General features: G+C 43.5%; 3 protein-coding genes and 1 long non-coding RNA gene across 6 annotated transcripts in view; 2 read left to right on the top strand and 2 right to left on the bottom strand.

Annotated features, from left to right (window-relative positions):
• LOC123876517 (peptidyl-prolyl cis-trans isomerase D-like) overlaps positions 1 to 3,824 on the bottom strand; it is a 6,532-nt gene extending 2,708 nt beyond the window's left edge. The window contains exons 1-5 of one of the 2 annotated variants that reach the window (XM_045922825.1): positions 3,509 to 3,824; positions 1,535 to 1,672; positions 1,043 to 1,149; positions 537 to 719; positions 63 to 179 (exon numbers count right to left, since the gene is read on the bottom strand). In XM_045922825.1, the coding sequence (XP_045778781.1) occupies positions 63 to 179; positions 537 to 719; positions 1,043 to 1,149; positions 1,535 to 1,672; positions 3,509 to 3,581 (618 nt within the window). In that variant the 5' untranslated portion in view covers positions 3,582 to 3,824. Of the gene's footprint in view, positions 1 to 62; positions 180 to 536; positions 720 to 1,042; positions 1,150 to 1,534; positions 1,673 to 2,648; positions 3,174 to 3,508 lie in introns of those variants that run through there. The other variant, XM_045922826.1, reaches the window with a different exon arrangement.
• Positions 1 to 10,303, bottom strand: part of LOC123876518 — an 18,737-nt gene extending 8,434 nt beyond the window's left edge. Inside the window, exon 1 of the long non-coding RNA XR_006798373.1 lies at positions 10,228 to 10,303. This is a non-coding gene — a long non-coding RNA (uncharacterized LOC123876518). The remainder of the gene's footprint in view (positions 1 to 10,227) is intronic.
• Positions 4,647 to 6,496, top strand: LOC123876516 (AP-1 complex subunit mu-1). 2 transcript variants are annotated; one of them, XM_045922822.1, is made up of 2 exons: positions 4,647 to 4,773; positions 4,928 to 6,496. In XM_045922822.1, exon 2 carries the CDS (start codon positions 4,936 to 4,938, stop codon positions 6,202 to 6,204), a length of 1,269 nt encoding a protein of 422 aa, XP_045778778.1. In that variant the 5' UTR covers positions 4,647 to 4,773; positions 4,928 to 4,935; the 3' UTR covers positions 6,205 to 6,496. The 2 variants fall into 2 exon arrangements, with proteins under 2 accessions (XP_045778778.1, XP_045778779.1); XM_045922823.1 differs by having other exon boundaries at positions 4,652 to 4,773; positions 4,922 to 6,496.
• LOC123876515 (DNA polymerase subunit gamma-1, mitochondrial) lies at positions 6,785 to 20,419 on the top strand. Its single transcript, XM_045922821.1, has 18 exons — positions 6,785 to 7,143; positions 7,638 to 7,833; positions 8,506 to 8,660; positions 8,904 to 9,115; positions 9,675 to 9,823; positions 10,343 to 10,556; positions 11,239 to 11,771; positions 12,335 to 12,553; positions 12,917 to 13,022; positions 13,455 to 13,585; positions 14,168 to 14,340; positions 16,526 to 16,649; positions 17,048 to 17,228; positions 17,823 to 17,995; positions 18,370 to 18,505; positions 19,016 to 19,184; positions 19,447 to 19,563; positions 20,211 to 20,419. Exons 1-18 carry the CDS (start codon positions 6,848 to 6,850, stop codon positions 20,410 to 20,412), a joined length of 3,486 nt encoding a protein of 1,161 aa, XP_045778777.1. The 5' UTR covers positions 6,785 to 6,847; the 3' UTR covers positions 20,413 to 20,419.

Here is a 20,419-nt window from a genome sequence, read left to right as displayed (position 1 = left end):
GTTAGCGTCGTGGTCTCCCTGACCATCACAACAGGGCATTTACTATTCAGTGATGTAGTTACCGTGAGGTTGACGCGCAGGTCCTCCGGGTGCTCGGGCAGGCAGTCGGCCGAGCCGTCCCGACAGCACACGTCCCAGCTCTCCTCCGTGATCTCCCCGCAATCTTCTATGAGGCACTCCTGTGAATCATTAGTCTTGTCCAGTATAGAGGGACCATTTAAATAAGAAGAAGAATTGTATGAATTTGAACTTGTCAGGGTTATTTTTTGTCCATCCGAAAATAAGAAATAAATTGGGGGAAAAAATATACACTTAATCGCTACAAAAGTATTTTTGTATTTTCCACCATAGTATAAAAGAGCTGCCAAGAACTGAAAACTGAGACCCGCTTCGGCTATGCAGACGTGCTTGCGTGGTGACACTGATGTACTCGTGTGGTTATACTGACATACTCGTGTGGTGATACTGACACGCTAATGTGATAAGACTGACGTGCTCATGTGGTGATACTGACGTGCTTGTGTGGTGATACTGACCACTGTGAGCTGTCCGTCGTCCGCGAGCTGCTGTATCTCGGTGACGATGCCGAGCCCGGCCAGCACGCGGCCGCACGCCACGTTGGTGCCGTCCAGCTGCGGGCACGGCACGGTGGTCACGCAGAACTGGGAACCGTTGCTGTTGCGTCCAGCGTTGGCCATACTGACCACGCCCGCGTCATGCTAAAAATAAATATATAATGAAAAAACCAAGATATGAATGACGAGAAAAATACTTAGTAAAAATAAAATAAAATATAGACAATCTTGAAGATCTCGAGTAACTATAAACTCTGTAAGTCAGATTACGGCGCCAACGCTGGTTAAGGTCTGTTCTCTTTGGGCTGGTTTCTGCACTTAAACACTGGTTAAGGTAAAGTCAAGTGCTAGTTTTATCAAATAAAATAAAAATCTGTGTGTATAGACTTCAGAAAAGTATACTTTTATTACAAAATTTGGACAGTAATTAATTTAAAAATACAGAAAATAACCCAATATAATCTTACAGTAATCTTAAAGTTTTCATCTTCAAATGTTGGTCCATAGATACTCTCACCACCCGTCCCGTCGTTGTTGATGATATCTCCCCCTTGCAGCATGAACTGTGATATCGCTGGAATAGAAACACGCCCATCAGTCCATTTGTTTGGCAACAGTGATTCTATTTCCTTTCCTTTTTCTCTTAAGATACTGAAAAACCAGTCGAGTGTGAGTCGGATTCCCACACAAAGAGTTTTGTACCATCATACAATATATACCTAACACTTTAGTGACGGACTATATGTGATTTAGTAAAGTATTTCTGTGTGAACACATTTAAATGTTTTTAGTGATGTATCCATATATTCACGATTTTCGGATTGTTTCCTTAACTTGTGTTATTGACAACACCTTTGTTTGCTGCTCGGTCAAGAAGACATATCTTTTAGACAGGGGGACAACAAAGTGTTTACCTTTTGAGGTACAGAACCCTAACAAGTAAAAAGTCAATGAGTTACCTTTATGAAATCGACATCCCTTAAAATGCAAGGGTTTGCCGAACACGCCGACTCCCTTCTCGCCGGTGCACAAGGCGCGGAAGTTCTCAGCCGTTTTTGGCACCACATCATATCTCAACTCTATAACAATTCGACCAGCTGCAACAAAAAATGTATATTTAGTCATATATTTCTTGAAGGATGGATATTGAGGTTCCGAGGTGCTTAGACAGCTAGCAAAGGAAATGATCATAGGATTTCCTTTGATAGCTGTCCAAGTATAAATTAAAAATTTATAACACCATCCACAAGTGAAGGTTACAGTAACTAGAAAAGAGCTGGTAACTTTCAAACGACTGAACCAATTTTCTTGGATTATAGCTAAGAACTCTCGATCAAGCCACTTTTCAAACAAAAAAAACTAACACGTCTAACTTATAACACCCCTCTTTTTGGGTTGGGGGCTAATTAAAAGGGATCATCATAAAATTTATTCAATTTGAAAATTGGTATATGTATTAAAATATTTCATAAGACAAATAACAAACACATTTGAAGCTTGTTCCACACTAATAACTTGGTGCAATTTGTTCACATTGTTTACATGTACTGCATTGCAAATATTGGGAAACTTTGTTATCAAAATATTGAAAAATCAAAAGCTGTCCTTATTTGCTTAGTATCTTACTGAGAAGTCTAATTTAAGTGTATAATAACAGAAATTAATTAACAAATTGTAATTTGACTGTTTTATAAAAGCACGATATGTAGTCTCACAAAAAACTCTTGAGATCATTAGAATCTAGATGGTGCAAAGGCGACCTTATTGCTATAGCAATCTTTTACAGACTACCTTTAGTGTATGGATTTAGTGTCAAGATTGCGGGATGGTCACACAAAGTTAAATCAATAAGCATTAAAGTAATACATACTACAAACATAATAAAATACAAATTAAGTAGGTATATTGTATAAAATAAAGATTTAGGTAATAAATCAATGAAAGAGCATGTACCTACAATAAAATGTAAGTCATCTTAAGAATAACAAAAGAATCATTATGAGATCAGCAGCTCAAAGTCACACACACACCACACATAAAATTAAATGTTTGAAGTTTAACCTTGCTTCTAACCTTGGTCCGTTCTTCAACATTTTCTTTGGAAACGAGACACTTAAAACTAGACAGTATTATATTGCGGGCATAAATCTGCCTTCTTTTAATTAAAACTTAAATATGAGCAAAGTACGCTCTATTTCATTTTGTGCCTTTAGTTAAAGAAATTAGTCAAATTCTTGAATATCTTACATTTTGGTATCGAAAATTTGAACTAGTTATTATACAAATGCAAGCACTAATTATAATTTAGTATTATTTTGTTACATTAGGATATTAAAATTTATAAGTTGTATAGGTACTAAATTACTCAAAACTGTACTGGTAAATAACACTTAAGCAATTCTTTAATGGAACTTAACATCAAAGCATAAAGATCTCAAATCAATAGTTTCATTCATGAACCTGCATGTCACATAAAAAATATCCACAATCGCACAGCAGAGTGGAAAATTTAAATACTTTAAAATTCAATATAAAATTATCAATTTAAATACAATCTGTAGGTACACTGGAGTTGTTCAACCTTCATTTATCAGCTTTATCAACTTGCACTGACATTTATTTTCATTTGTATTACAATGTTGTTGACCTGTGCTCATACCTAGATTTGATCATCATTACATTACCTGATATATAAAGCTTAGCATCAAGAGCAAAGCATCGAGAACACTTTACTTGCACGACCTCGTCCCACTGAACTGAATATTAAATAAAATTCAATGCTCGAATAGGAATAATCTTAAAATAAACCATCTTCTCTATTATGTAGTCATAATACTTACTAAGTTACAGTATGTTACGGTAGTATGAATGAATCATACATGCATTTAACAGTGATGTTGATAATATAACAAACAGGTCCCTGATGAACTAACCTTTCTCGCCATCGATTGAAATATCTAAGAAAACTATGGGGTTTCTTTGTTTTTGCTGGGTCCCCGTTATCATTCTCAACGATGTATCACAGAACACGTGCCATTCAGAAGAAACTAATTACACAGCTAGATTCAAACAGCACCATAATTGACCATTTCATCAATATTCCCATGGACAAAAGCCGTTGAGTTAATTTAACTAAACAAAAACAAAGTAAAAAACAGAATTCTGACGCCCGACCTACCCCAAACACTTCACAAAACACCGCAAAATACAGAAAACCACAGAAAACGTAAATCAAACCCGCCTATTATAGCCTCTTTGCCCAGGTTCGCTACGGCTTTGGTTCGTAGAGTAGAGAATTATTATCTTTGGTCCTTGTCCTTTTGAAAGTACTCTGTGATCTTCACTAAGGCCATAATATGGCCATAATGCTCTTCCTTGTCTCAGTGTTTACTGAACTTTTTCGCTCTATTTTAAAGCAAAACGACTGATGTCAGATATGACTGGCTTTTATGCAAGGATTCGGAGTAAAATCGAACTTTAGGACGTGTTAGTGTAACAGCTAGGGTATATTTTACACCCACATTTTGTTTATTTTACTTTCATTAAATTTTTATTAAAGGGCAGAGGCCCAAAAAGGCTAGAAAAGGGAAAATAAAACAACTTTTTTACTTTGCATCGATATATGCAGATATTTATCCCTTACTTTGCGATAATCATAGGATGTGACTGAAAGGTTATTACAAATATTTGAAATTACACACAAGAAATAGATGATCAAACACTTTCTTTGTCTTATTAACTAACTAGTTAATAAGACAAAGACTACTCACAAAACTCACAAAATACTTATTTTATTAGTTACTTATTAGTTATTTTATTAGTTATTTTATTAGTTAGTTAGTTTTATATTATTTTGTTAGTTACTCACAAAATTTAGAATGTTGGAATAATATTAAAAACAGGAAATTACTTTGTTATAATTAAATGCCCTAAATTGAACTATTTTGAGGTTTTTAGGGTAAATTAGGACGATTGTTTTTTCAAAAAGTAGATCCCCTAGGAAGTACAATACCATGGTAAAAGGGAAAACCAAAAACGTAAAGTGTAAACACTGGTTTATATTTGATGATTTTTGTCATTTTTAACAAATGTCAATATGTCAATTGCGTCATCACGACACGGACACGAATAAATTTTGCGAAGCTGCAATGTTTTTTAATTAAAAAGACTTAATTCCAAGCAAGTACAGGGCATCAAGGTATATTGCCACTCATAAATTATTCTATACCTACAATAGCTTTTTTCTAGTTCCATTATTTTTGCTTGTAACTAGTACTTGAACAGGTTTGAGGTTGAGGAGCTGTAATCACTTGTAATCCAATTCTTCACTCAATGATAAGTATTAATTTCAGGTAACAAGATGTCTTCGTCGGCGATTTACATATTGGATGTAAAGGGCAAAGTTCTCATATCGAGAAATTACCGTGGAGATGTCGACATGGGGGTCATAGACAAGTTTATGCCGCTTCTGATGGAGAAGGAAGAAGAGGGCATGTTGACGCCGTTGCTGCAGACCAGCGAGTGTACCTTCGCGTATATCAAGACGAACAACCTCTACATCGTGTCTACTACGAAGAAGAACGCCAACATCGCTCTCGTGTTTGTGTTTCTCTATAAAATAGTTGAAGTGATGACCGAGTACTTTAAGGAATTAGAGGAGGAAAGTATTCGCGACAACTTTGTCGTGATTTACGAGTTGCTAGACGAACTGCTGGACTTCGGCTACCCGCAGACGACCGACAGCAAGATCCTGCAAGAGTACATAACACAAGAAGGCCATAAGTTAGAAATGCAGCCTCGGATCCCAATGGCGGTCACCAACGCCGTCTCGTGGAGGTCTGAAGGTATTAAATACAGGAAAAATGAAGTGTTCCTCGATGTGATCGAATCGGTTAACTTATTGGCTAACTCCAATGGGAATGTTCTAAGGAGTGAAATAGTGGGTGCCATCAAAATGAGAGTCTACTTATCCGGTATGCCTGAATTGCGGCTTGGATTGAATGACAAAGTGCTCTTTGAAAGCACAGGCCGGGGCAAATCAAAGTCTGTTGAGTTAGAAGATGTGAAATTCCACCAGTGTGTGAGACTGTCGCGATTTGAAAACGACAGAACAATCTCATTCATACCGCCCGATGGAGAGTTTGAACTTATGTCGTACAGATTAAACACCCATGTCAAACCTCTGATATGGATCGAGTCTGTGATAGAGCGTCATGCACACTCTAGAGTTGAGTATATGATCAAAGCTAAATCCCAGTTTAAGAGACGTTCCACGGCCAATAATGTGGAGATAATAATTCCCGTCCCGGCTGATGCCGATTCACCAAAATTCAAGACCACTATAGGAAGTGTGAAGTATACTCCAGAACAAAACGCAATCACTTGGTCTATTAAATCATTCCCAGGAGGTAAAGAGTACTTGATGCGAGCCCACTTTGGTCTCCCGTCCGTTGAGTGTGAGGACACCGATGGCAAGCCACCTATTCAAGTCAAATTTGAAATCCCGTACTTCACAACCTCCGGAATCCAAGTGAGATATCTCAAAATCATTGAGAAGAGTGGCTACCAAGCACTACCGTGGGTCCGATACATTACACAGAACGGCGACTATCAACTGAGAACTAACTGAAATATGACTTGTTGTTTTATTACATTCCTTTTTAACCGACTTCAAAAAAGGAGAAGGTTCTTATTTATAAGTTGCACCTAGAATTTAATCTTTAAGTTATATGTATGCAATTTTAATTGTATTTTGGAAGTATTATTGTTAAAAATATTTGACCCCATAATAAAATATAATCCTAGATAAGTTTTTTGTTTGAAAAATGAAAGATCTTCCAACCATGAGATGCTAAGCCATCAATGTATCCTATTTGCTTATGTATAAGTACATGAATGATCATTAAAAAACTAGAAAAATATTAGCGTGTGTTATTGAAATAGGGAGTACTTGGGCTGAGTATGCTGGGCCTAAGTGGAAAGTGGAAGCCCATGATCTCTTGTTAGAGTGAATGTTCAATGTGCCATGACCTGTGGATCTTCTGGTGACTGGTTGGTGATGGCATAGTCAATAGTCTTCTTTTCTTCAATCTTCTCTATGGCTCTTTGTATTGCCGATCTGACAGTTAAATGGCAACTATATTCAATGTACTCTGTGATGGCAACCACCATAGATAATTTCGTTCAAGTTTGACAAGATTGGACAAGAGTAAAGTCATTTAAAGTGGTTTGGTTTGAGGCGGGAGTTTTATTTATATTTTTGTAAGATAAGGATGAGAAAAATCAACAAAATGTTGAAAAACGCTCAGAAAATGTGCATTTTATGTCGTAGATGTTACAGTGATGTCTTGCCTACAAGTGAAATCAAAGTAATCAAACAGGAAAAATATATAAATGACAAAAACCAGGCACTCAGTATCTCTAACCTCCAAGGAGTAAAAATTGAAGAAAGTGCAAATTCAAAAGAATTTCGAGTTAACGATGTGAATATACAAATGATATCAAAGAACATTTATGACCAACTATTCAAAGATCCAGCTTTGAAAGTCAGTCCTGATGTAATTAAAAGGTAAAGCCATTTCTGCATTGTTTACATACAAGTTGTTGTTTACCGACTTGAAGGAGATCTTTGCTGAGACCTCTTAGTTCTTTACTCATATGCTTGGATAGGGTCTCTGCTTTTGTTTTTTGGACTACAAATGGAGATTTTCTCTACTTTAGAATCTAAACTCCAAAAAGCAAAAGTAAAGAAACTGCTAGCAACTATAACAACCAAAATTGGAGATTATAGCTAAGTTGTTGCGTTGCCATCATTGAATCTTTGTTTAAAACTGCTTCCTTCCAAGTTTTAAAAAGTTGCTATAATCTATACCTAATGTTTTTATCTTATTTTATTCAACAAAAAGTGAGTGCTTGATTTTATATCATGTGTTGGTATAGTAAAGTACTTATAATATTATTATTTTTGAAATAAATCATTTCAATAGTAGTCGATGAAAAAGAAATGATAGAAAATATAGTCTTTCTTTATGCTTGTAATAGTAATCTCTATACTATTTTCAGTTGTCAAGATGACCTCCAAAGGCATGGTATAGACTTCAGGAGCATCTCCCACACACCAGATGTGCAGTTGAAGCTGCCGCAGTTGGAGGGAAAGGATATTCTGGAGCATTTCTACAATATAGGCAGTAAGCAAAGTGCTCCATATAAAGAGCTTCTGACGGTGCTGTCCACATGTATGCTTCCTGCTTTACCGGAGGTATTGATCCACATAAATTGATAAAATTAAATGGTATTACCACACTAATTTTGTTAGCAATTTAAACAGATGTTAAACACCTTCATGCATGATACATGTCTTTAACATCTGTTTAAAGTGTACTTAAAGTTAATGCTAATAATAAGTAATTAACCTTGCTGAGTTTGTAATGGGCTCTTCTCAGACTTGGGCGCGTTTGGAACCCTCGTAGCTTTAGTTTTAAGTTTAGTTAATTAATTATCACTATGATATCATCTTTCAAATCTAACAAATCAGACAATCAAAAGGTGTACAATAGTACCTATTTTGCATAAATGATTTTGACTTTTGATTTTAATTATTTCTGGTTCTTCTCAGTAGGAAAGACACTCCAAACCAATGGTTTAAAAGTTTATTTGATTCTATTCTATTCTAATGAGTTTTAAACATACCCTAGATAGAGTTAGCCTACAACAAACTGTACTGTTTTTGTTACAACAATCTAAGTGCTAATGTAATTACAAACTAATTATGACATGATTCTGCCAAAACCATTGCACATTAGGTTTAAAAAGTTTATTTTCTCAAAAAGACCAAAGTTCACTTATATGAGAACAATTCTAAATATCAATATAGAAACAACATGATCTTTAAAGGATTACATTAATTTTATTGTTTTCATCCTATCACCAGAAATGGTTGAATCACAAAGGCTGGACCAGGTACACAGCAAACAGAACTGAGTCGGTGGCGTATCCCCCTGATGATGCCCTGATCCTTGACGTGGAAGTGTTGATGACGGCTGGCAAAAGACCTACCTTGGCCTGTGCTGTGTCTCCAGATGCTTGGTAATATTTCTTTACTTATTTGCAACTAGATGATGTCTACGACTTTGTTCGCGTGGATTTAAGTGAAAAGATCTCCCAGGAACTTTTTGATTTTCCTGGTAAAAAGTTTCCTATGTCAATTACTTGATCGTAAACTATCTCGGTACCACAAAAGGCACTAAAAAACTGTCATATTTGTAACCTTTTTGTAAAGCATGCTAAACATCCTTAAAGATATTCTCATGTATTCTTCCTACCTTTGAGGTACGGCTGGGTCAGTGAACCCTTAGCGAATGAGGAGCAACACCAGAAGTTCGACAACGTGAGGTACGAGGACCTGATACCTCTGGAGACGGACGGCTCGGAGCAGTTCCTGTCGGAGATGCCTCAGCTGAGCCGGCCGCGGGTGGTGGTGGGGCACAACGTGGCCTACGACAGGGCCAAGATCAAGGAACAGTACTGGTTGAACAAGACAGGTGAGACGACTACGTAATCCCGTACTCATGACAGAGACAAAAAACTCCGTGGGCGTTATCAATCACAAATATGCTTTCAAAAACCGGCCAAGTTCGAGTCAGACTCGCGCATTGAGGGTTCTGTACTCGGGTATTTTTTCCGACATTTTGCAGGATAAATCAAAAATTATTATGCTTAAAAACAAATAAAAATCAGTTTTAGAATGTACAGGTAAAGCCCTTTTATATGATACCCCACTTGATATAGTTATCTTACTTTGAAAATTGACGAAATTCGCGGTTTTCAGATTTATTCTTGTATTTTTCCTATAAAACCTACCTACCTGCCAAATTTCATGATTCTAGGTCAACGGGAAGTACCCTATAGGTTTTCTTGACAGACAGACAGACAACCAGTGGTAAATTATTTGACGATTCAAAAGCACTTGTAAAAGTTTATTTGAATACAAATCTATTCTATTCTATTCAACAAAGTGATCCTATAAGGGTTCCGTTTTACATTTTGAGGTACGGAACCGTAAAAATATATTTGAGGCCCTGACAATACCCTCTGATGCAGGGGTGCGCTTCATGGACACGATGTCGATGCACACTTGCGTGAGCGGCGTCACCAGCTACCAGCGCACCGTGCTCAAGGCCAAGAACAAGGAGCCACACCCTTCTGATGACGACTGGATGGAGATCAGCTCGCTGAACAGCTTGACCGATGTGAGTTACTGTTGCTTTTGTATACTGACTGACTGACTAAATGGGCACTGTGTCAGTGCAGTTACCAGCATTGAAGAGTTCCAACTCTGATTGGATTAATAATGTTTATGCCTAGCATCTATTAAATGTCATTTCTCTGTTGACAGTTCCTGAATTCCCAACACCTTAGAAATACAGCATCCGGAGTGAGGAGTTGGGATTTGAATGCTAAATTCGCGCTAACTTTAAAACTGCTCGTTCACAAGTCAACAAGTTTCAGTAGCATATTTTGTTGTGACTTGTAAAACTAGACGATTACTTTAGTATAGTCCGCGCCAATTTAATAGTCGTCCGTAATAACTTAACCGCAAGAGGCGTCGCAATAGCATTTTTAGGCGTCGGCGGGGTGAAGGAGCGGAGCACACCGTTCGCCGTCTGCATTAGTGTGAGTGCTACATCCGTACACAGTACACGAGCGCGTGGAACAACATTTGCATCGTAGGTTTGATGGTGATACCCGTGAAAGTGAGTTCTCGTTAGGTCCACAAGCTGTACTGCGGCGCGGCGATAGACAAGGAGAGCCGCGACGTGTTCGTCGAGGGCTCCCTCGAGGACGTGCGCGGCGACTTCCAGCGCCTCATGAAGTACTGCGCCGCTGACGTCATCGCCACGCACAACGTGCTGCGCGAGCTGCTGCCGCTGTTCCTGCAGCGGTTCCCGCACCCCGTCACGCTGGCCGGCATGCTGGAGCTGGGTGAGTGGAGGCCTCTTGTAGGGACTTCCACATGCCATCCAGTGGCTTCCGTAGGCTTCCGTAGGATGTCGTATGTCCACCTAGTGCGGGTCTTCCGACGCTACGAGGTCGTATTCCAGCACCTTTGTGTGGTGGGAGGCTTCGGCCGTGGCTAGTTACCACCCTACCAGAAACCAAAGGGGTATGGGTTTAATAAAAACTGCCATACCTCCTCCAGGATAGCCAGCTCCCATCTTAGACTGCATCATCACTTACTACTAGGTGAGATTGCAGTCAAGGGCTGACTTGTATCTGAATTTTACAAAAACCTTGCGACCACAACGTCTCTATGTTGCCAGTTGCCACTTCAGCTCACAACCAACAAATAAAAAAAATCACTGATTTGTTAATTTTGATCTATATTTTAATTCCATTGCGTTAAATATGATGTTAACCACATCATGATACTTATGCATCTACAAAAGTTTACATTTTATTTCGGTTTATGATGTTTCGGATTTTTCCCTTTACTTGTGCTATAAGACACCTAGCTATCTGCCAAATTTAATGATTCTAGGTCAACGGGAAGTACTCCATAGGTTTCTAGACGGACACAACAGACATACAGACAATGAAGTATTCCCCTTTCTTCCTTTTGAGGTGTGGAACCACACAAAATAAAAATAAAAAATGCTTTTCTTAGGCTCAGCCTACCTCCCAGTGAACTCAAATTGGCAGCAGTACATAGACTCAGCAGAAACAGTTTTCGAAGACCTCAAGCTAGAATCGCGACAGATCCTGTCGGCCAAAGCGGACGAGACGTGTCGCCTCATGGAGAACCAAGCGTACAAAGACGACCTCTGGATGTGGGACCAGGATTGGTCGACCCAGACGTTAAAACTGAAAAAAAATATCGCCAAGAGTAAAAAGAACGAAAAATGTGATGCTAACAAAGACTGTAATGAAAATCATGCTGCAAAATCAAAAGAGACTAATCGGAATTTCAGCATTCTAAGCGAAGAATATATCGAAAGTTTAAAGATACAGGTAGACTTAGATCAAGATGTGGAGGAGTTGAGTGAAAAGTTGGAGTATTTGTATGTGTTGGGCAAGTCGCTGCCGGTGAAAAGGCCGTACTTGGCGGGCTACCCCGCGTGGTATAGGAAACTGTGTACGAAGCCCAGCAAGGATCCCGATTGGACGCCGGGCGCTAACAATGTTACGACCAGTATGCAGGTGGGTTATTCTTATTTACTACATACTAATATTAATATTTATCAGAAACCGCTAAAATATTTAAATGGCCAAAACTTTCGTCTTAGAAAGGAGGATTTGTTTCCCTATTAACACAGATTGGTCTAGTTCACTCTAGTGGTAAAGTGATTTTTTTTTTTTGATTTTTAACCCCCAACCCAAAAAGAGGAGTATTATATGTTTGACGTGTGTATCTGTGTATCTGTCTGTGGCATCGTAGCTCCTAAACAAATGAACCGATTTTAATTTAGTTTTTTTTTGTTTGAAAGGTGGCTTGGTCGAGAGTGTTCTTAGCTATAATTCAAGAAATTCGGTTCAGTCGTTTGAAAGTCATCAGCTCTTTTCGAGTTACTGTAATGTTAACTTGTCGGGGGTGTTATAACATAATTACACTTGTTAAGATGGCAATCGGGGCAAGAGGGGGGTGGGGGGGGGGGGGGGGGGGAAGAAATGTGTGATTCAAATTCTATAGAGTTTGACGATTCTCTAAAATGGAAATACGCTTATCTGCAAGAGTTATGGCAGTTTTCAATAACATTTTGTAGATAACTCCTAAACTGCTGCGGCTCTCCTGGGAGGGCTACCCCCTCCACTACCTGCAGACGGAAGGGTGGGGGTTCCTGGTGCCGTACAGCAGGACGCAAGACGACACGAACGATGAGCCTGCAGTGCCTTTGCACAAACTGCTGCAGACCTGCCCTTTGCTGAGCTGCAAGGAGAATGAGTTTGAGGCGGATATACACATGCTGCCTAACACTGTGGAGGTAGGACGTAGAATTAAATAATCGCATTTTGGGATAACAATACGGTGGGCTACTTCTTCGTACTTGATAAGGGCGATAGAGGTCGGCCTCCCACTTGTATCGTCTAGGTTTCAATTCCGGGCACCTGTAACTTAGAGAAGTTCTAATTCCGTGGAATTATATGCGTTTTAAGCAATTAAAGACCACTTGCCTTAACGGTGAAGGAAAATATCGTGATGAAACGTGCATGCCTAAGTGTTCTTCATAATGTTCTCAAAGGTGTGTAAAATCTGCCTATCCGCACATGGCCAAACCCTTTCCATTCTCAGAAGAGGTGCTCAGTAGTGAGCCGGCAATGGATTCATGATGATTGAAATATTGCAGGAGGACTTGGGACGGCGAGCGTACTACGCGCGCAAGACGCGGGACGAGCAGGCGGCGGCCAACCAGTACCACGGGCTCGGAGTGTGGTGCGGTGTGCAGATACAGGGTGATTCGGTTTTAGTGTTCCGTAGTCAACAAGCAACCCTTAGCTGTAATTTGGTATACATAATCACGCTGACAGTGGTCAAATAGTATCATGAATAAAAAATTGAGGGTACCTCCCTTACACGTAAAGTGGGGATGAATTTTTTCTCGTTTGTTTTTTAATGATGTGTGATGATGGCTGCATTTCTGCACTGGATCCTTTGCGCAAAAAATGAGCCAGCCCTTCTGTCACCAGATTAATCGTGGTGAACTTTTTTTGTATTACTAAGACTCCATGCCCCCCAAACCGCCCCCCACGGCATCCTCCCCAAACCGCCTTAATGGTATAGTAGTCTATTAAAATGTGGCGGTCACCTCCAGGAGGAAGTCATTTGCTTGATATTCAAATGTTTCAACATGGAATTTTCTGCTGACATTATGTTTTGGTTGGCAGGTTGTTGTCACTTCCTGCGGCTGCCGCACAAGGACGGGCCCAAGTACAAGGTGGGCAACCCGCTGGCGAAGGACTTCCTCAACATGTTCAGCCAGAACGTGCTCTCCGCGCGCGGCGACGACGCTGAGAAGGTGTGCCTTGCGCTTTATAATGGCCCGGCTACATTAACGGGATATGCCGTGGAAAAACGCGTTAACCGTAGGTGTAGCCACAACCTGCATTCACATTGCCATTTGGCGTTAGACGATTTTAGCAAGTTCAATTGGTATAATACGTGTGGCTTTGTTTAACCCGTTGATTTTCGGCGGGATTATCGTGAAAATTATGGCGTTATTGGGCATTAACGTTGAATTTAATGTGGGCCGAGCATGACAGCTCTTAGTTTAATACTACGTTTAATATTTCTGGATTCAAACAAACCGAGTGGCCGTAAATCTCAACTGACCGGCCCACTCAGGAGTAGGTACGGGGGTCTCCTCGAAAAAATTTGAACCAATGTTTCAAGGCGCATTAAGTCATCAACGCAAACAGCAGGTTTGAGTCCGCCTTGAGCGAGCGTTGGAGTGTTGGTCCGCTTCCGGCGAACAAATGATCGCACACCGCTTGCGTTGACTCCGTGCATAGTTCTCGGTGGATACTTTATCTACGCTTCGGGACTTTACTTTTACGCCTGCGTAGGCCCCAAATGTAGCTTATCAAGCAGTTTGTGTCAGGTGCTGTCGTTCGGGCGCATGATGTCGTACTGGCGCAACAACCGCGAGCGCGTCATGGGGCAGCAGGTGGTGTGGCTGCCGCGCCGCCTGCTGCCGGAGCAGCTGAGGCGCTCGGCGCGACGCTACGGCGCCATCGTGCCGCAGGTCGTGGTGTGCGGGACTCTCACTAGACGGTACCAATTGTATGAAGGCGGGGGTCAGGTGCTGTCGTTCGGGCGCATGATGTCGTACTGGCGCAACAACCGCGAGCGCGTCATGGGGCAGCAGGTGGTGTGGCTGCCGCGCCGCCTGCTGCCGGAGCAGCTGAGGCGCTCGGCGCGACGCTACGGCGCCATCGTGCCGCAGGTCGTGGTGTGCGGGACTCTCACTAGACGGTACCAATTGTATGAAGGCGGGGGTCAGGTGCTGTCGTTCGGGCGCATGATGTCGTACTGGCGCAACAACCGCGAGCGCGTCATGGGGCAGCAGGTGGTGTGGCTGCCGCGCCGCCTGCTGCCGGAGCAGCTGAGGCGCTCGGCGCGACGCTACGGCGCCATCGTGCCGCAAGTCGTGGTGTGCGGGACTCTCACTAGACGGTACCAATTGTATGAAGGCGGGGGTCAGGTGCTGTCGTTCGGGCGCATGATGTCGTACTGGCGCAACAACCGCGAGCGCGTCATGGGGCAGCAGGTGGTGTGGCTGCCGCGCCGCCTGCTGCCGGAGCAGCTGAGGCGCTCGGCGCGACGCTACGGCGCCATCGTGCCGCAGGTCGTGGTGTGCGGGACTCTCACTAGACGGTACCAATTGTATGAAGGCGGGGGTCAGGTGCTGTCGTTCGGGCGCATGATGTCGTACTGGCGCAACAACCGCGAGCGCGTCATGGGGCAGCAGGTGGTGTGGCTGCCGCGCCGCCTGCTGCCGGAGCAGCTGAGGCGCTCGGCGCGACGCTACGGCGCCATCGTGCCGCAAGTCGTGGTGTGCGGGACTCTCACTAGACGGTACCAATTGTATGAAGGCGGGGGTCAGGTGCTGTCGTTCGGGCGCATGATGTCGTACTGGCGCAACAACCGCGAGCGCGTCATGGGGCAGCAGGTGGTGTGGCTGCCGCGCCGCCTGCTGCCGGAGCAGCTGAGGCGCTCGGCGCGACGCTACGGCGCCATCGTGCCGCAGGTCGTGGTGTGCGGGACTCTCACTAGACGGTACCAATTGTATGAAGGCGGGGGTCAGGTGCTGTCGTTCGGGCGCATGATGTCGTACTGGCGCAACAACCGCGAGCGCGTCATGGGGCAGCAGGTGGTGTGGCTGCCGCGCCGCCTGCTGCCGGAGCAGCTGAGGCGCTCGGCGCGACGCTACGGCGCCATCGTGCCGCAGGTCGTGGTGTGCGGGACTCTCACTAGACGGTACCAATTGTATGGAGGCGGGGGTCAGGTGCTGTCGTTCGGGCGCATGATGTCGTACTGGCGCAACAACCGCGAGCGCGTCATGGGGCAGCAGGTGGTGTGGCTGCCGCGCCGCCTGCTGCCGGAGCAGCTGAGGCGCTCGGCGCGACGCTACGGCGCCATCGTGCCGCAGGTCGTGGTGTGCGGGACTCTCACTAGACGGTACCAATTGTATGAAGGCGGGGGTCAGGTGCTGTCGTTCGGGCGCATGATGTACTGGCGCAACAACCGCGAGCGCGTCATGGGGCAGCAGGTGGTGTGGCTGCCGCGCCGCCTGCTGCCGGAGCAGCTGAGGCGCTCGGCGCGACGCTACGGCGCCATCGTGCCGCAGGTCGTGGTGTGCGGGACTCTCACTAGACGGTACCAATTGTATGAAGGCGGGGGTCAGGTGCTGTCGTTCGGGCGCATGATGTACTGGCGCAACAACCGCGAGCGCGTCATGGGGCAGCAGGTGGTGTGGCTGCCGCGCCGCCTGCTGCCGGAGCAGCTGAGGCGCTCGGCGCGACGCTACGGCGCCATCGTGCCGCAGGTCGTGGTGTGCGGGACTCTCACTAGACGGTACCGAATCTCTTGACAATTGTATGTAATAAAACAAGTGTAAATTAAAAATTTATAACACACCCGACACGTGAAGGTTACAGTACCTAGAGCTGATAACTTTCAAACGGCTGAACCGATTTTGTTGGATTATAGCTAAAACACTCTGGATCAAGCCATCTTTCAAACAAAAAAAAAACTAGTTTAGGAGCTACGATGCCACACACTGTCACACAGATACACACGTCAAACTTATAAAACCCCTCTTTTTGGGTCGGGGGTTAATAAACTAGAAATCAAAGCGTGAAGCTCGCCTGACTTCAACATACATACACGTTTTTTTTACTTTGTAGTGGGTTTGGATATCACTTTTTTTAGTTTTCCATTTTGTTACATGGTATAGAGCGTCGGAGCCGACGTGGATGACCGCAAGCAACGCGCACGCGGAGCGCATCGGCTCGGAGCTGCGCGCTATGGTGCAGGCGCCGCCGGGGTACAAGTTCGTAGGCGCCGACGTTGACTCGCAGGTGTTTACCTACACTTATATAGGGCTTCATATCTCCAGAGAAAAAAGGGTCCTTGTCTGTTTGTCTGTCAAGGGAATCAAAACCTATGGGATACTTCCCGTTGACCTAGAATCATGGTCAGGTGGCATGTCTAGCACAGCTGTAAAGGAGAAAATACGGAAACCGTGAATTTGTGGTTGTATATGAATGTAAGGATGTCGGTAGTATTTTAAGTACGCTTTTGTGATAAATACTTTCAGTTTCATGCGAATGTTGCCTGCCACGTATAGCTTCAGTACTGTCAAAGCAAGAGTGTATAGGCAACTTCTAGGCAAGCGCGTTCCTACTTAGACCATAGCTTTCATTAAGGCATGAATGTCATCAAGCGCAGAACTGTCTTACTAAAAAAAAACTCCTAGGAGCTCTGGATAGCAGCGCTGTTGGGAGACAGTGGTATCGGGCTGTGCGGGGGCAGCGCCTTCGGCTGGGCAGTGCTGGCCGGGGACAAGCGCCGCGGCACCGACCTGCACTCGCTCACCGCTAGAGCCGCCGACATCAACAGAGACCACGCTAAGGTCATCAACTACGCCAGGATATACGGTGAGTGTGATTTTTTATGGTGTCCATTTGACACCAGAAAACTCGCCTTGGTTGGCCCTTCATTCAGCTTCACCTACTCAACCTTCGTTTCGCTACGGTGCTCACCAGCTCGCTTCCAACCAGCATTCGGGAACCCTTTGAGCTTCTGGCTTCGCGCGACACATACACTGCAGGGGTAAGGTCAGATAGTGCACGTGGAATCGTGGAGATGAGATATTGACATTCTGGATCACGGTTGTTGAACCTAATCTTATGCTTATGCACAAGTGACATAACCGATGATAATTTCACTAAATGACTTGCAGTGTTTTGCCATTTCATTTTTGTTAAGTGAAACGAGGTAGTCATTAAGGGACTTCTGGGATTTCGTGAGGTTTGCAAAATCATTGATTTTTGCTTCTCCCAGCGACATTGACTTAACCGAGTCTACTTTACGAAATTACTTATTGCATTGTTAGATAACGCACAACTTAAACCGGCTGGTGGTAAATTAAAACTAAGGGCACATCCACTCCAAAAAAATTTAGTCAATCCCAAAAAACTTTTACCCTATATTGTAAATTAGGGGTTTTTATCAAAGTCCACCAACAACAGGTGCCGGTCAAAACTTCGCCGAGCGTCTGCTGAAGCAGTTCAACCCGACCATGACCATATCCGAGGCCAAGAGCAAAGCCGCCAAGATGTTCAGCACCACCAAGGGCAGGCGAGTGTATCGCCTCAAGACCAAGTACATGGAAGGATTCATGGACGAGGAGTTGGGAGACCAGGTTAGTTTCGATGGTTTCTATTTACAGAAACTGGGAATGGGAACGATCCGTCCTGAACCACATTCGATGTAATCGCAATCGATCGTAATTTATCGTGCAAAATGTCGGAAAACAACCCGAGTACGGAACCCTCGGTGCGTGAGTCTGACTCGCGCCTAGCCGGTTTTTTCATAACCAGTGGCGGTCCGAGAAAGGAGGGAGGGACATGGAATCATGAGCCCGAACTCGGCTGGCACCTCGTCCCTTTTAAAATAACTTTTAAACCTGGACAGTGCAGGGCTTCCGAGATGGTCAAGCACGTACGTAATCTACGTGCTTGAGGTCAAGCCGCGTGATCGTCATGGGACCTCTTAATGTACTATTGGTCGTTACAGCCTCTGGAGATGTCGGGCTACCAAGCGATGCGCCTCGCCAAGCTGAGCGGAAAGAGGCTGGAGGAGATGTTCGAGCGCGGGGCGTGGCTCGGAGGGACGGAGTCGCACATGTTCAACAAACTGGAGGAGATCGCAGGTATGTCCAGTTATGTTTCAGTACTTTTGCAATGGTGTACACAATATAGACCCTTTACCCTATTAACTAAGTTTATAAACTGCTGCTTGTTAGTATAGAATATAAATGTAGATTGATGGATCAATAATAATTAAATGAATAGCTAAACTGTGTTCAAGTTTTGCATAGTTGACAGAGGGACGGGCGCACAAATTCATCCAAGTAGAATTGGAGACCTCACTTGGCTCAATCAATTTTATTATTAACAATATCGCAAACTTCTTCTTTTCTACATAAGCTTGTTTTGTTTGGTATTTTGACGCGACTTTAAATGGGTAAAAACTTTGAAGTCGTGTCAGCGACGTGCAAATTTTTGCCTCTGAAAAATTAATCTTAAGCACTGAGAAATAAAGTTTAGATTAAATTGCAGCAAAATTAATGGAGTTTAATTTCGAGTAAGAATTTGTAAAATAATTCCACGATTCGATAACTTGCCAATATAAATTGAACTTTATTTTTGTGCTCTTTAAGATTCAGAGTCGCCCGCGACGGCGTTCCTGTCGGGCCGGCTGTCGCGCGCGCTGGAGCAGGCGGGCGGGCGCTGGGGCGGCACGAGACTCAACTGGGCCGTGCAGAGTGCCGCCGCCGACTTTCTGCACCTCATGCTCGTCAGTATGGCCGAGCTCGCTCCTAGGGCGAGGTATGCCACCTTCGAACTCATCGACTCCTCGTTGCCCGCTACGGCGTTCCTGTCGTGTTGGTTATCGCGTGCACTAGAGCAAGCGGCCGGGTGATTTGTGAACCTCATGCGCCTCAGTATGGCCGTGCTCGTTTTTTTTATTGGCCTTTAAAATCTGTTTCTTAACTCAAACTACTAAGGTCTACAGCTATAGCTCATTATTATTCTTCTTGTATTTTGTACTGATGCTTTTGTATGACTGTATGATTTATTTTTTTGCCAGATTTTGCCTGAGCTTTCACGACGAGGTGAGATACCTGGTGGGCGACGAGCACAAGTATGAAACTGCACTCGCCTTGCAGATCACCAACCTGTTCACGCGAGCCTTCTGTTCACAGAGGTGTGCTTAAATCCCATATAAATTATATAAGATTATACTTAGGTCGGACTTGCACACGACGCGGCGTGTTCCATACCGTGGTACAAGATTATGAACTTTTTAATTTTTTTAATTTACATGGCGGTCATTTTTAAATTTTTATTATTTGTTGTTATAGCGGCAATAGAAATGAGCACCCTGTAAAAATAATGCCGATAAAATACTGTGCTTTAAGAAAAAACTTAAAAAGTTTTCTATCTTCTATGGTACGAGATCTCCGACTCGCACATGCCCTGTTTTTTTTTGTCTGTCTGAATTTTATTTTCTACTAGATAATACCCGCGACTTCGTCCGCATGGATTTAGGTTTTGTAAAAATCCCGTGGGATGTCTTTGATTTTCCGGGATAAAATGTAGCCTATGTTGATTTCCGGGACGCAAGCTACTACTATACGTATAAATCGGTTAAGCGGATGGGCCTGCAAGAATCTTGTGGGAACTCTTTGATTTCTATTCCTGGATAAAAGTAGCCTATGTATGCCCGGGATGCAAGTTATCTCTGTACCAAAATTCGTCAAAATCGGTTAAACGGTGAAAAGCTAGCAGACAGACAGATAAACACACACACTTTACCATTTATAATATTAAGAATGGATGTATGGATTGTAGGGTGGGGATACACGATCTGCCGATGTCGGTGGCGTTCTTCACGTCGGTGGAGGTGGACCGGGCGCTGCGCAAGGAGGCCACGCTGAGCTGCGCCACGCCCTCCAACCCGCACGGCCTGGAGAAGGGCTACGGGATACCCAGCGGGGAGTCGCTGACGATATTTGATGTCCTGGACAAATGTCATGCCAATAAATCATCTTAAGAGACTA

This window comes from Maniola jurtina, chromosome 21 (genome assembly GCF_905333055.1).
Source record: "Maniola jurtina chromosome 21, ilManJurt1.1, whole genome shotgun sequence".
NCBI classification, from domain to species: domain Eukaryota; kingdom Metazoa; phylum Arthropoda; class Insecta; order Lepidoptera; family Nymphalidae; genus Maniola; species Maniola jurtina.
Note: the sequence above shows the minus strand (reverse complement) of the source record. Positions and strands in the feature narration are given on the sequence as shown.

What these genes read in the sequence shown, in the direction of transcription:
- LOC123876516 (XM_045922822.1), top strand. Translation starts at nt 4,936, where the DNA reads ATGTCTTCGTCGGCGATTTACATATTGGATGTAAAGGGCAAAGTTCTC.
- LOC123876515 (XM_045922821.1), top strand. Translation starts at nt 6,848, where the DNA reads ATGAGAAAAATCAACAAAATGTTGAAAAACGCTCAGAAAATGTGCATT. An exon ending in ATGTTACGACCAGTATGCAG is followed by an intron (nt 11,772 to 12,334) that starts GTGGGTTATTCT and finishes AACATTTTGTAG; the next exon opens with ATAACTCCTAAACTGCTGCG. An exon ending in CAACTACGCCAGGATATACG is followed by an intron (nt 17,229 to 17,822) that starts GTGAGTGTGATT and finishes CACCAACAACAG; the next exon opens with GTGCCGGTCAAAACTTCGCC.